General features: G+C 37.0%; 2 protein-coding genes across 7 annotated transcripts in view; one reads left to right on the top strand and one right to left on the bottom strand.

The window, feature by feature from the left end:
- The window catches only part of LOC145668265 (uncharacterized), a 115,833-nt gene that overhangs the window by 30,596 nt on the left and 69,617 nt on the right, over positions 1-15,620 (top strand). The window lies entirely within an intron of this gene.
- The window catches only part of LOC145668262 (cytoplasmic aconitate hydratase-like), a 160,884-nt gene that overhangs the window by 102,434 nt on the left and 42,830 nt on the right, over positions 1-15,620 (bottom strand). For 2 of the 3 annotated variants that reach the window (XM_081735961.1, XM_081735963.1), the window contains exons 5-7: positions 12,331-12,436; positions 7,304-7,496; positions 5,093-5,223 (exon numbers count right to left, since the gene is read on the bottom strand). In XM_081735961.1, the coding sequence (XP_081592087.1) occupies positions 5,093-5,223; positions 7,304-7,496; positions 12,331-12,436 (430 nt within the window). The remainder of the gene's footprint in view (positions 1-5,092; positions 5,224-7,303; positions 7,497-12,330; positions 12,437-15,620) is intronic. The other variant, XM_081735962.1, reaches the window with a different exon arrangement.

Genomic DNA, 15,620 nt, shown 5'->3' with positions numbered 1-15,620 from the left:
CCACATTCTCCAAGCATATTTACAATAAAATGAGGCAATAATGTATGATACTTAACTCTTTACAGGAGCAGCACTGAAAACAGTTTGAAATACTTTAAACATTCAGCCTGCCCTCATGAAAATAACTCGGAGTAAATGTATGAACCACCACCATGCTTAGTTTTGAGTTTTGTCAGTCATTCACTCTTCTTTATCTTCCCACTCTTCTCACTTGGCCACAAAAGATTAACGAGAGTTGAATGAATGCTGTGAAGTGGAGAAATTATTTAACTATTATGGAAATAAACTACTGGTGGTTGTTAAGTGTTCATAACCACTTGTCGACAGTATGAAAAGATATGAGTTTTTCCATGTTAAGAAATAATTTCCATGTTGAAGCTTCCTGGCGTATGTTCAATGTTACTGAATGTAGCTGCAGCTTTCATACAACTACAAACGTAAACCTCTCCCTTTCTTCCGTATTCTTTTCATATAAATTTTGGAGAGATCCATTACATCAGTACTGTCTTGCACTAAACAGCAAAATTTTATTCCTACTCAAACTACTGAACACTCCAAAAATGCCTAAATATATCAACTAAAAGCTTGTATGATTGTTTTAAAGGTTTTAACTAATTTTTCTCGAAGCCTTATTTCAAGCATACACTTTGAGTCCTGAAATCTCTATTTTCAACTTCTGTAAAGAATGTGCAAAAATTCTGTCATTGGCTATGACCTTCAACTGGCTTAGTTTTATACGAAGTGTAAGGATTTTCTTTTCTTTCCTTTTTTAACATTCAAGATTATGCACCAAGACTATGGGAGACGGTGATGATGAGATGGATAACAATGGTGGAATACGAAAATGGGAGAAAACGGGAATATCTAAGAAAACTCACGCACATGGTGTGTGTTCACCACAAAGACCACTTAGCGGGAGGTAGGATCGAACCAGAAATCCCACGTACCAGAGTGGAGCACTACCACTGAGCCATCGTGGCCCTCAAAATGTAAGTGTTAGATCACTGAAGATGGACGATTTCATTCTTTATTACAACATACCCTCTATATGCGCTAATTCAACTAAAAGTGTAAAAGCGCAAATGGGAATCTGACCAAGGGTTTTCAGCTTACCATGCCAGTAAGCTAGCCACTTTGCCATCTAGAAAATAGTAAAAACTCACACTAAGCTCTTCCACTACAGGACTTCGTTAGATAAGAAGTACTGAGAAAAGAAGAGAGAAAACTAAGAAGCATTGATAAGAGTGCCACATTGAGTGCAGGAGGGTCACGTGATACTTTTATTGATCTGTAAATTAATGGGAAAAAATGAAATCTAAGTTTCACGTCCAACGTTTATGCCGGTTACACCAAAGGAGACTGTGATGAGAAATGAAGGGAATGATGGAATGAATAAAGTGGGAGAAACGAGAGAACCATGAGAAAATCCATGCACACGATGTTTGTCCATCACAAAGTTCACTTGGCGCGAGCTGGGATCGAACCAGGGACCCCATGCATCAGAGATGAAAAATCTACCATTGAGCCACCGCGGTCCCATGTAAATTAATGGAGTTCATGAAAGAAGATAAAACTACTGGGACCAGTAGAGCGGTAAGAGTGCAAGAAAGTGAAGGAATAATAAATGAACTGAAAAAAATTATATTAGGAAGAAAAAGATTAAAAATGTATATTAATGATGCTCCGCTCTCGTACACTCTCACAGATCTATGTCTCAATAGTAATCCTTCTCCACTAAACTATCTATATACAGCCTAATAACACTATCACATGAGCCTGTTTTCCAACATAGAGCCTATCTAGACGCTTCGCAGCCTTTTTTTCACTTCCTAATTCATTCCCTCCGAGACTGATGAAGCGTTTTACCAAACGACTGTACAAAGTTTAATAGAAAAAGGAAACGACAACTTGATACTGTTTCTCCCAAGCTTTTCACAAACGCACTTGAATACGTCTCAATCTCTAAACTAAGAGAACACATGTAAACATGGAATATCTGACCCATCTTAATTTCTCTAACGACATTGTAATCTTCCAAACAACACTTGCCCGAATCGCAGTGGCTTGTGTGGTCGCTCGAGTTAGTCACAGATGTTAATATCAGTAATGTATCCTTTTGGTAACTCTGAATAACATTTTCGAGATGTCCCATAGTATGTTAGGGTCTACTCATCATCCATCACCTTCTATTCTTCTATACCAACTTTGGGCTATATTCGTGAATTCTTACCGGGTATTCTTACAGTGTACATACACTCTCTCCCTTTGTATATTATATACCACGTAACTTTCGTAATGACGTAGCGCACACCCCTGTAATACACAGCTATGGGAGATAGTCAGTAGTAAGAATTCGTACTTGAAAGGTAAACGTTAAGATTTATCATGTCTAAGAAGGTTGGATTGATTTTGCGTTTAACGTCCCGTTCAACAGCGGGGCTAGATAAGACGTGGACCTACTGATGAACATGGAATACGAACCACATGAGCTCACGCCGGGAATCAAACCCCATGCCAAAGGCGCGTACGCTAACCGCTTAGCTAAGGACTATCTAAGGCCAAATCATGGGGTCCCAAAATAACACAAACGTACAAAGCGGAATATTCGAAAGCAATTGTATTGAAAGTGTATCGAGATTAATGCCAAGAGACAAATGAACTATCGGCAAAACTGCAGAGGAGAGCAAAATTATTGTCGGGATGAATAAGGTTCACAGGTTCAGCATGGTAGACTAGTTGACTACCCAATACAGCAGTGATCAACATGAAAACGTACCCCTTTATCATCATCCGGAGTAAATTCGCGCAGATAGGCTATTACAACAAACGTCCTCAGCGTCACCCGTTACTAAAGCCGGGTTCAAATACGGGGTGCAACGAACATGCGAATTGGACGATAGAATACAATACTGACAAATTACTATTTTTATCAACATATACGTGTTTGGGGCGAGAGGAAGAAGAGAGAATTCACTCTTAACTCAAGATAACATTTCAGCCAGAATTGTTTAAAAAAAGTCATGACAAAATAGATGATAATTGTTTCTTTATTATTTTAAAATATATATACAAAAACTAATGGTTCAACTACTTGAGTTTTACTGTTATCTTCAGAGCGAAAACCACAGGAATTGTGTGTCTAGTTGACCACATACAGAAACCTCAAATTACTTAAACTAGAAATACAAATTGCTGAGCAAAGCAACATTTATATAAAAATAATAAAGGTGTAACAGTTGCCAACTAACTGAACATACTGGTTTTATCAGACACTGTCTGATGACTGACACTGTCTAACAATGTCTAATGAAGCCAATAAGTTCAGTTAGTTGGCGAAACTGTTACACATTTATTATTTTTATATAAATGTTGTTTTGCTCAGCAATTTGTATTTCTAGTGTAAGTTATTTAAGATAACAAAGCTAGTATGAACCAGTTACTCAAATTACTGTTTTCTCTGCATCTTCAGTTGTAGATAACACAGTCACTTCTTCCTGTTAAACTTATTCCGTTCTCTTACGTACACTCACTGCTGCCACCATGAACAAACTAAATATTACAAATATGGACCAAGTTTAACAGAATTTGGCAACTGAAATACCAGCTTTTAGATTCACTTTGAGACAATGACGTTTATTATCAATTCTGTTATTAAGGAACATGTTCATTGCTTTACTATGCACATTCATTGCACAATACGTTCGTTGTTGGTGACTGAAAACCAGGGTGTCTACTAAAATTCCACAATGAAATTTCGTGACTTTTTCGTGACTCTACCGAATCATAAAATTTCCTAACATTTTCAAGAGCGAATTTGGGTGCGAATTAGGCTGAATTTTCATCCATGCGATACAAACGTACTTTGCTTGCGATTTGGTAGCGTCTAAAGCCGACCATAGACATTTTTGGTGTTGAATTTTGATGTTTTATAGAACAAAATTTTCTATTCTGTACTTACATTTGCACAGTTTAAAAAAATCGTGACCCGAAAGCTAAATTTCGTGACTTTCATGACCGTTTTCTGATTTCGTGACATTCGTGACCGATTGACACCCTGAAAACTTGTGATATGGTCGGGTGAGTCATCGTTCACCTTAGTGTTTTGAGTAATGGACGCTCAAAGAAGCGTAAGATCCGCAAACTCGGAAACATAGCAGAAGCTCTGTGACTGTGGGCCGTAATATCATGGTGTCCAGTGGGACCTGTACTGAATTTTACCGAACGATTATGTCGACTAGGCTAAAGGAGACAGTGATGATGAGAAATTAATGGAATGGTAAAATGAAGAATTTGGGAGAAAACGGCAGAACCCCGAGAAAACCGACATACACGGGTGAACCTTACAAGTCGCACTGCACGTGATTATGACACCACTTTAGGGACCATACGTTTCCAGGACGATAATACGCCCATTCACACAGCTGGAGATATTGCGGCGTGGTTTCAGGAACATTAATACTTCTCCTGGCACGCCCGATCCCCGGATCTGAACATAACTGAATATCTGTGGTCAGTTTTGGAGAGAGAATTCCCTCCATCTTCTCTCACGTAATTGAGTAATGCACTGCACGTGGAATGATGTATTATTATATCTGCTACCATTCACTACCTCTTACTATTCCACTCCACGTCGCATCAGAGCTGTTCTGAAAGCAAAAGATGATTTAGTGTCATATTAATCTGTTAAGTTGCACTTTTCTCAAGTGTTCCCATCAAATTGATAAATATCTTTTCTAAGGTTCATCTGCATATTACTTTAACGAAAATAAAAGAATTACATACTGAACAAGACTGGACTACCAGCAGTCGCGTAAGTAGTAACTGAACTGCGGAAGAGAGAGCACAGGATGTACCGGCAGCTTTTCAAGAGAGCGCCATACTTTGTTTCAAATCTAAACAGTTATCTTATTCATCTTGACGTAAGAACTTTCTAACAATTAGAATTCAGAAATTTTTCATTAGCAAACCAAAATGTCTTAGTAAAGGAAGTTACCAAATTTCAATTAATTTTATTTATGTATTATTTTAATTTCTATTCCAAGTTCTGGGAAGATGCTTGTCTCTACTAATATAATACATAGTAAAGTTTTACCTTTGTTATTGTCAGCACAAGATCAGTGGACGTGGCATATTGACTAAGTCTTCCTGTAATTTTATATCCAACAACTTTTGGAACAATCATAGAGATTGCTTGTCCCAACATAACAGCCTCTGCTTCGATTCCTGAAAATATAGTACGTATTATATTCCGTTTATCAATATAATATGCATATAGTTACCATAATAGCGCGAATGTACAATACTACTTAAACATTGAAATTTCTAATTACGCATACGGATTACTCATCATTGATGATCCATATTGAATTACTGTTGAACCTGCCTAAATATAATTTTTAACAATTCTACAGTTGCGAAAGATACTTACAATTATTACTAAAAGCTTAATATAATCACAATCCTACGTTGGAATAATACTTTGATTACTATTTCAATGTCATTTACCATCTTCTTCAAATCAATGAATCCTCCTCGTACACATTTGTTATGTTTTCCACCATTGTAATCTTTCATATCTCATCTTGTTGAAAAATTCTGTAGAATGCGTATTGTTGATAGCATTACAGAAGATCGTTTTACGTTCATGGTAACGATTTCGAACACCAGGAAGCAGCATGTGTTCACAGCAGAGAACAACCAGGGCCTGCAGTGCGAAAGTATTGTGAGTTGACTTGCAAAGACGACGGATCGTGTGTGTGTGAGTGGTTACATGGCACCGAAAATCCCAATCTTTTGGGAGGGGCACATCTGTGCCCTTTCCAACACTGGTTATAATAATAGCCAGATAATTAAACAGTGCAAGACGAAAGCCTTCCATGTGTCAAAGAAGGGCATCAACGCTGTATTGAATCGCCGCAACTTGTGCACCATATCTGCTGCTGCAACCAGTCAAAGTGCACCTCGAACATATCAGAAACCTAAGCATCCCCCCGCTGTTCTGCAGAAAGTGAGCTCCCTGGTGCGACGAGAAAACCCGGTAACAAAAAGCGATTGTACAGGCAGGGTATTGTTCCCCCGCAACTGTAAATTGCATCATAGGCTAAGATTTACAACTCGCGCGAAGCACAAGGCTCCAAATTCAAAAGCTGCCTGCTTCCTATGTCAGGAGAGAAAGACATAAGAGCCGAAAGATCTACGAACGCCATCTGGCTTGTGACCGCTGAAAGTATGTAGTGTCACTGAATACAGCATGGGTGTATCTGTCGGGGTGTGACAAAAAGCCATCTACTTTCGCTTACGTGATTTCTGAGGTCGATCTGACTGGGTACGTGAATGTGCTGAAAGTTTTCTACGTGGGTTCATGGTGGTCGGTGGTTATGGTCAGCTATAACGGCGAACTTCCATTGTGCAAAGTGGACAAAAATCAATGCAGCCTATCACCAGAACATTTTGGAGCCACTCTATAGGCATGATATTCCTTCTCTCTATGGCAGCGACACATCTCGTATTGTCATCCTCCAAGACAAGGCATCCAGTTATACGCCAAAGTCCACGCAGGAATACATGGATCGGATGGCATGTGAAACGGGCATTCCTGCAATTCCCTTTTATTGATTCTTGTGGGTTTCCGTTGTGGAAAGGCTTGGGAAGCAGATGTTCTCGCACACTTGAAGGTCTTCGGAAAGCTTGTCAGACGGAATGATATCGTTTGGACCGACGTATTCTTCAACGCAATCCTCTGCAGGGCCATTGTTGCGAGACAGGGGTATTAAGTAGAATACAATCACTGACGGTGTCAAGGATTTTCTTAAGGTAAGGTGAGTTCGAACTTCGTTACCATAGACGTGAAACGATCTTCTGTACAACGTTGATTAGAAAACCAAAACTAGAAACTCGAAAAAACTATCTACAGGTTTCCCTTAGTGCTACCAACACTACTTACTCTACAGTCTTTTCTAAAAGGACAGGATCTGAAAATTTACAATGGATAAGAAAAATGTAGGAGGAAGACTTAACATTCACAAGCACGACGATTCATCTACTTGAAAAGGATTATAGATGCAGTTGAAACAATCAAATCGTTGCTCAGAAGTGGGACACATTACGTTAAGTTTCTCCACACTTTTAAAGCATTAACGGTGATCCCAAATACTCATCTGCACTCTTAAATCAAGACTTAATTTATTTTTGATGTTGACTGTTTCAAACAAATTTTTTTCTGAAGTGAAATGTAATTTTTACCCGTAATAAACACACTCCAATAACAAATCTGACAAGAGGAGTTATATTAACAAATGCTTACCTCCAACACCCCATCCTAGAACTCCTAATCCATTTATCATTGTTGTATGAGAATCTGTCCCCACGATTGAATCAGGATACAGCAATCCATCTTCACAAAACACAACACGTGCAAGATACTCTAAATTCACTTGATGTACAATACCAGATCCCGGTGGCACTATAAGCATGTTACGAAAAGCTTTGGCTCCCCACTGAAAAAAAAAAAAAAAAAAAAAAAAAAAAAAAAAGTAAGTACCTTCAGTTGTATAGAGTAAATTTAAAAACAGTATTTGAAAGAAAAAAAAAACGAAAGGAAGAATCCAATAAAATATTTGGACTGTTCAACTAAAACGTGCATAATCGACTAAATGGCGCTATAATCACTTGTTTGTGAATCTGGGGAGAATAGCCGTTCTGCAAAGCCACCAAATTTGTAGAAACAACTTTTCTAAAGTGAGGGAGGATTTGGTAGAACTCTCATTATTAAATGAAAATAAAAATAAAAAAAAAAAGAAAGAAATGAAAAGCTATCACATTACAAATGAAACGCATACTTTTTTAATGTATAGTATGCTTAGAAACTAGGAAAAGAAAAGAACGCTAATAATCAAGCCTAGTTCTAATTACAGAACGTAATTCGCTTCAAAATACAATCAATAACTTTCCAGGCTGAGAAGATAGTTTTAAAAGTAGGAGCTGGTAAAGGAATGTCTGAGAGAGAGAAAAAAATATCCAACTCTCCTCCCCTCCCCATATACACAATAAACAAATTCTTTGCTATAATGCAAGAGATGTAACTATTTACAGCATTACCGCTTAGTTCCATAATGTAACCAAAATGTTTAACCATCACCCCTCAGCAGAAACGTGCCAGTGCGATGTATTTCGGTTAACACAAGATTTTTGTGACAGCCCAACAAAGCAGGGTTGCCCAAATCAGCATAAAATGCAGTTACATAAGTAAGGTGTTTGTTTTGTAGTCAATTAACGTCATATTAATAAAATATGGGAGAGAGAGAGAGAGTTTAGAAGTGTATGACGTTTTCAAATGGTGTAAGGATGAATAAAGTTCGTAAGTCTTTCCTCGTCCAGGTATGTCAGAACTGCCGAGAAAGAAACCATAATGATTGCGAACATGTCCTTTAGGCTAAGGGAGACGGATAAATGAAAGTGAATGACTACGAAAGAAGTGGTGGAATGAGAATAAGGGAAAACTCGGAGGAAACTCGGACACGATGATGACCACAGATTTTACATGGCCAAAGATCGAACGAGGAACCCCTAGTGTCAGAGATGAGTGTTTCACTACTGAGCTATCGCGCTCCTGTAATAGCTGTGGATGCAACAGTAAGAGTTGAGTTGATTTTGAGTTTAACGTCCCGTTCAGCAGCGAGGCTATATGAGACGTGGACCTACTGATTAACGTGGAATCCGAACCACATGAAGCAACAGTAAGAGAATAGCAGGTGAAGCTATCAGAGACTTCATGCAGGGTAATTGTTTTAGAGGCTTCTACGACAGTACTATCATTCTTCATGAACAGTATGCATTGTCTAATGACAAATTGGGATTCACCTTACCCGTAGTAGACAATTTTTATAAACAAAAGACTGATCTCTTGCAACCTTTCCCTCCTACTTCGCACATTTCATATTGTCAATAAAACTACGTGTGTACATTTCATTGTGTATCCGAAAATAACAGATGATTTTGCTATATATATATATATATATATATATATATATATATATATATATATATATCTGAAAAATCTAATTTAGTTGAATTCACGTATTCGACTAAAGCTACTTTAAATTTAAAAACAATGAAAAGCAGTTGAAATATAACAGTAAGAAACAAATGTTCACACCATATAGACTCAACTTTTTTTTTTTTTTTTTTTTTTAACTACTTTCTGCAGCATAAAATAATTGATTCTTCTTCTACTTGAACTGGATATCATTCTATATAACAAAACTTAAATAAAACTTGCGTCACAGCTAACTTACTAAGTAACTTTTTCTTTGAACGTGGTCACTATGGGTACGTTTTGGCCGATCCCCCCAATAAAGAAAAATAGCACCATTTAATTTGATGCCAGGTCTGTTACAGTTTCCATCTTCATGTCATTGTTGAGACATTTGTCGGTTTTTGGGACTGACCTCAACCACATTTGGTATGTCATCAATTTTATGTACACTAGAAGAATACAATAGGTCATCAGTTACAGATGTCGATTTTGATCTAGATTTTCCATATTTCTTAAAAACAGATGTTCACTGACAGATAAGATGGACTCTGGTGGTTAGCCATAGGAGCTACAATATGTGTACTCTGTTTCATTAATCGCTATTGAACATAAAACAAATTTAGTATTAAATGTAACTTAGTTTTCTAGAGTGTGTAGAATGATAGGCAGAAGAAACCAAGCAAGCACAACATTCGGTGTTTTACAATGTACAACTTACCAGGACCACGTAAAGATAAGACTCTCGGCTTCATTTTTGCATTTGGTACCTTATTTCAACAACATCACAGACTAATTTACTTTTAATTCATGATACAAACAATGATTGTAAAATTTCAATAAAAATAAAATTAAATTAAAAAATAAAAAATAAAATAATAAAATAAGTTAAATAAAATAAAATACTAATAATTACATGAAACCAAAGAATGAAATAGATTAATGAAACAAAACGAACTAAAAACCTACCATGATGATAAAAAGACAAAAGAAAAAATGTCCAATGTACAGGGATAGGCAGAAGAAAATGGCTTACTTTATTGCAGATTATGTATCAAGTATGCTACTTTCTCCGAAGACTTCAGTCATACTTAAATACGTGAACACTCGTCCATCTTTCTTTCTAAGGCTCGGAAACCTTCTCCACGAACTGGATTACAGCAGATCATATATTATTTTCCCTTTCCAAACCTTTAAGTGTAACTTTTTTTTAGGAGGGGGGCAAAGTTCATGCAACATTAACGATCTAACGTGAAGAATGTCACCAGCAAACAACATATGACTCGACATCTTTGAAACTAAGTACGAGAGCTGCCGATGACACACCGAAAAGTCATGTGCAAAGTGTTTTGGAACAGACATTTTACTGATTGAATTTTTTCCACGAGGTACAACAATCAATAATGATATTTATTGCGAGACGCTTAAGAAACTGCCCCGTGCAATACAGAACAAGCGCAGAGGAATGCTCTCAAAACGTGTGGTCTTCATTCACGGCAACGACTGACCACTGCGAACGTGACCAAACAACTCCTTGAAAGCTTTGGCTGGGACGTTTTTGGCCATATTCCGTTCAGTCGCTCCTTGCGACTTCCATCTCTTTCTGCATCTGAAGTCTTTCCTTGGTGGTAAGCGCTTCAACAACGATGAAGAGTTAAAAGAACATGTTACCACATGGTTGGCAACACGGGCGGCAACATTCTATGACGCAGAAATACATGAACTTATACCACACTATGAAAAATGCCTGAAAATTACGGGTGCTATGTGGAAAAGTAGTGTGTTATTGATTTTTGTGCAATACATTGCTTTCTTTATCTGCACTTGATTTCTTTTCTATTACCAAACGGAACATACTTTCCGAACGAACTTCGTACTAAGTCGATTTCTCTCTCTCTCGCTAACTCGTTCTCATACAGTGCTTCCCCATTGCCAAACAGCTTCATGCGTGTGCGTGAATGACATGTGTCCCTCTAGGCGTGGCCCCGTGTTTGATCCCCGGCATTTAGGCTCAATAACTGAACACAGCACGTGTGAACACGAGCGCTGTAAGTAGACAGTGAGCCAGTCTCATTGAGTTGTTAAGGATTTGGGCTCATTTTGAGACTGAGTCAGGCCAGTCTCAAAATGAGCCCAAATCCTTAGCAACTGCGAGTCCAATGGGGCCAAGGAGCGCAAGGAAATCAAAAAAGAAAATAAAATGAAATCTTTGAGTTTTACGTCCCACGATTATGCCGGTGAGGCTAAAGGATACGATGATGAGAAATGAAAGAAATGGTGGAATGAAGAAAGTGGGAGGAAACGGGAGAACTCCGAGAAAACCCACGCACACGGTGTTTGTCCACCACAAAATTCACATGGCCGGGGCTGGGATCGAACCCGAGACCCCAAGCACCAGAGGTGAACGCTCTACCACTGAGCCACCGCGGCACCTTCCGCAAAGAAATCGAGTCCAGCCTGAGCGAGTATGAGTGAGCTAGCGCAAGCCTTGTTGAGATTAGTAAAAACAAACTCTTTGAGGATGGTAACTCTTGTGGCCAATTACACAATAGCCCTAGCCATCTCTGGTACGGATCCAAACCGTCGGATAAAAGGGTGAGTAAAAGTTTGTGTCCCCATACGTAGTCGATGTCATCTCACACAGCTTCGTAGCTATAAAGGAACGTTAAACTTTTATCAATTAGTTACATCTTCTCTCCTGCAGAGTACGGGATTGTGTTAACAACATATATGCATTAATACGCAATACGATGGCGTGTTTTGAACCTGGTATGTGAAAGGGGTTAAAAAAAAAAAAAAACTACAAATTCTGTTGTAAGATCACTTTATGTCTACTCCTATTAATATGAGGACTTAAAATGTAAAATAGTGTTGAAGATGGCACAACTGGATTCCTCTTTCAGATACTCCTTTCTTCTCGTCTACTCTGGACTTAGCTGACAAGCCATTTAAAGCTTGAATCTTATGTACCTTATTTAATGCCTCCATTGTGTCTGTGTTCCTAACCATTGCTTAAGCGCCTTTTATTTTGATTTATATACGAACGTATAACTTAAGAAAAAAATTTAGCACTGAGATGACGTAATGACCATTTAGAACGCAAGGATAATGAAAGTACAAAATACATCCATTTAGTTTCAAGTTTTGAACGGCTCAAAGGCGTGTACAGAGGAAAGATGAAAAAAAAAAAAAATACTAGTTGCATATCACTGTTAGCCATTTTGTACATAAACAAATACGAATAAACGAAATTCAACTAAATTACCATATAAAAACTATGACAGTAATGAAAATATTACCTTTAGAAACATGAACCTTTCTTTGTTGCGTTCAAATTCTATATCCTGGTTCTTCTGTAGTGCATCAGACCTGTGTACAGAAACATGATGGTGCTTTAACTTTGAGCTGTAATCACAAAATACACGAAACAATTGTCACAAAATAATGTCACCTGGTTAATTAAAGGAAGAATTCCAACATGGAGAAATAGTAGAAGAAGAAAGGACGGACATTTGAGAAAGAACAGCCTCCCATACCGAATTACATTACTCTTTCACCCGAAAGTGCAAACAAAACCATTAAATGGAACAAATAAATGCTGCATGTTAGTATTATTCTTCAAAATAAAATTCCAAACCATAATAAACACTTTCTACCAACAAAAATTTGAGAATCTTACATAAGAAATCAAGTCAAATTTCTTACGGTATTTCTTATTTAATTTTCAAATTCAAAAAGAACACTGCAACACAATCCAACACCAACGACGAAAGCACTTTGTAATTGCGTGAAAACTGTTAGATTAACTCTTATGAAGGTGACCCACACCTCCTGCCTAAATTATAACAATAGTAGTAGTTAATTTACAATGCATTTGCACAATATTTCTATTAAAATTTCAACCTATAAAATACAGTGCTCATTCAACATTCCCAAATACTGGAAACAAACATATACATTAAAATGATACCGACCACATGCAAGCAAGTTTCTGTTGTTACCCACTTTGTCGGAATAAATTTGACTCTCTGAAGTTTCAGTTTCATGCTCTCTAATACATTTCTTAATAATAATATTAATTTTTAAAATATTGAAGTGACACAAACAGTTCTAGATGAAAGAGACGTGTAACTGTAAAACCAATACTTACTTAGATCATTAATAATAATAAACTATTTTCAAGATCGTATATATATATATATATATGAAAGGAATGTAAACTACTGCAGTTTATTAATACCCCAATAGACATGCGTTGAACATCTATAATGTCATGCATTTACATGAACTAACTACAGAACTTTATCCTAGAATGATATGATGCAGTGTAGTTTCACAGCAGGTATGACAAGATAGAAATAGATAAAGGAAAGCTATCCGAAAAGCCAAAAGACGATCCCAGCTAAGAAAAAGGTTTAGAAGAACTACATAACTTAATTCATTCAATTCAAAACACATGCAAAGGAGGTCAATAAATTGAAATCTATCTCGTTTATTTATATATAATGATTTTGTAAATTTATCACTATTAATGCGAAAGGATTTATACACTCAACGGATTTATGGTATTTCGTCAACAGAAGTGTGTACTCTTGTTACCTCAAATATCATGCCAATGCAGGAAATTGTTCGGTTCATATAAGACTGAATTAGGAATTATGCTGGGGATAGTGTTGGAAATAACATTTACAGTCGTGACTTGTCGTATGTCTGAACTTGTAGTTAGATGAGTGAGTATCGTTAAATGATGCCTAAATAAACCATCACTGAAAAGGTGTTATTGGCCCTTTCCCATGCTCGATTCTTCTATACATGCGTAGTAAAATTTGTTACAGCCCGAACTTTTGTGCAGTTACAAGTTTTAACTTAATAGCTGAAAGTGCTTTAACACTACCCATACAGAACAGTACTGGGGAGTACAATGGTTCAGTGGTAGAACGTTCTTCTTTGGTGCAAGGGGTCGCTGGTTCGATTCCCTGCCAGCGAGTTTCTAATGAACAACATCGTAACTGTATGTTTTCTTGCAGTTCTCTCATTTTCTCCTAATTCTCCTTATACCAATTCTTTCATAATCATTCCCTTCATTAACTAACCTACAGGGCACAATCACGGGACACAAAACTAGATATTTTAATTTCATTTTCACACGTGCAGTAAAAACATTAATACTATTATTAAATTTATATGAACACTTAGTTTTTCAAAAGCTTAATTTCGTTTTAAAAATTGCATCAACTGATTACATCATCACGTCTTTTCTGACAAAACATTAAGGGTTTTTTCAAACTACAGTTTATACAAATAATTTTTACATGAACAAATAAGTATATCTTGCTGTTCTTTCTTCCAGTTTGTCTACTGAAGTGAATCTTAGAAATTTTAAATAGCTGACCAAACAATACGATTAAGCAAAATATTATGTCCACATTTTAAATTTTCTATATTAATAAAAATGTATGTATATTTCAGCGTAACTGTAATGGACGGAGCAATTTTAATCGAACTTGGTACACATGTGACTTTCAATTTGAAAATAATAATAATAAAATACTATGGGAGGGAAAGCTGGTGGTCTCATTAAAAAACAGCCTCTGACAGATTAGGCAACACTTTCGTAACTTAAAGCAATGTTTGTTGCCTACACAATAAGATAACACGCATTGAAATGGGTATCTCATGGAGCGGAAGGAATTTAAGTACTTTCCATAACCCTATTCTCCCAGTTCGAAATACGAGTACTTCAGACAGAGGCATCGCCAAAGGCGTTACTCATCATTACTTTATTCAGTTCTTTATTTTAATATATCTATATATATAAAAGAGAACGTACAAATCCTTTGTTCCCTCATCACGCTAATACGGCTGAACCAATTTCTTTTATTTTTGGGGGGTTATTAGGATTTGGACCCTAGATGGTTTTTATCATATCACTTTAATTTTTAATTACCAGTGTCTTGAGATAATTGACCATTCAAGTGTCCATAACGTACAAATCCTTTGTTAGTTCATCATAGGTAAAAATAAACGTATTTATATGCAACCCGCATGACCGTGTCACTCGGCGGGTTAACATAAATGACAGGCGATATAATGTTAACATTTACTGCAAGCATATTTCACGGGTATTAAACACATGAGATATGGAGTTGTGCATTTAAATTTTCATTTCAACCCAGCGAAGCGGGTAATATATGCTAGTATTGCATAAACATTATTCCTTTTGTGCGAAGAACGATCATTTCAGACAGTTTCATAGAAGTTACCCTCCTCCTCCACGAGTTAAATGGTGGAAAACGTTATTTGAAACACTGATAAAGGTCAATATTCTTTGGTTCTTTCTACATTGTTCTTTTCGAGTGGTTGGTTTTGTTATCGTCCCTTTACAGCAGCTAGGCTCTCTAATAAGGTGAATGCGCCCAACGTAAAATTCGAACCCTACATATACATAGAACCAATGTCTCATACATTTGGCACAACACGTTATTCTCGACCTAGTTTCGTTTTAACATTAGTGTTCGGTCCCTAGCAAAAATTAGTATCCCCATCCTATGTACAGTCTAGTTCAAAAAATGCTGACTATCTCGTTGCC

This window comes from Thermobia domestica, chromosome 13, assembly GCF_964235325.1.
Source record: "Thermobia domestica chromosome 13, izTheDome1.hap1.1, whole genome shotgun sequence".
In the NCBI taxonomy this organism is placed as follows: Eukaryota; Metazoa; Arthropoda; class Insecta; order Zygentoma; family Lepismatidae; genus Thermobia; species Thermobia domestica.
This window is presented reverse-complemented; position numbering and strand designations above follow the sequence as displayed.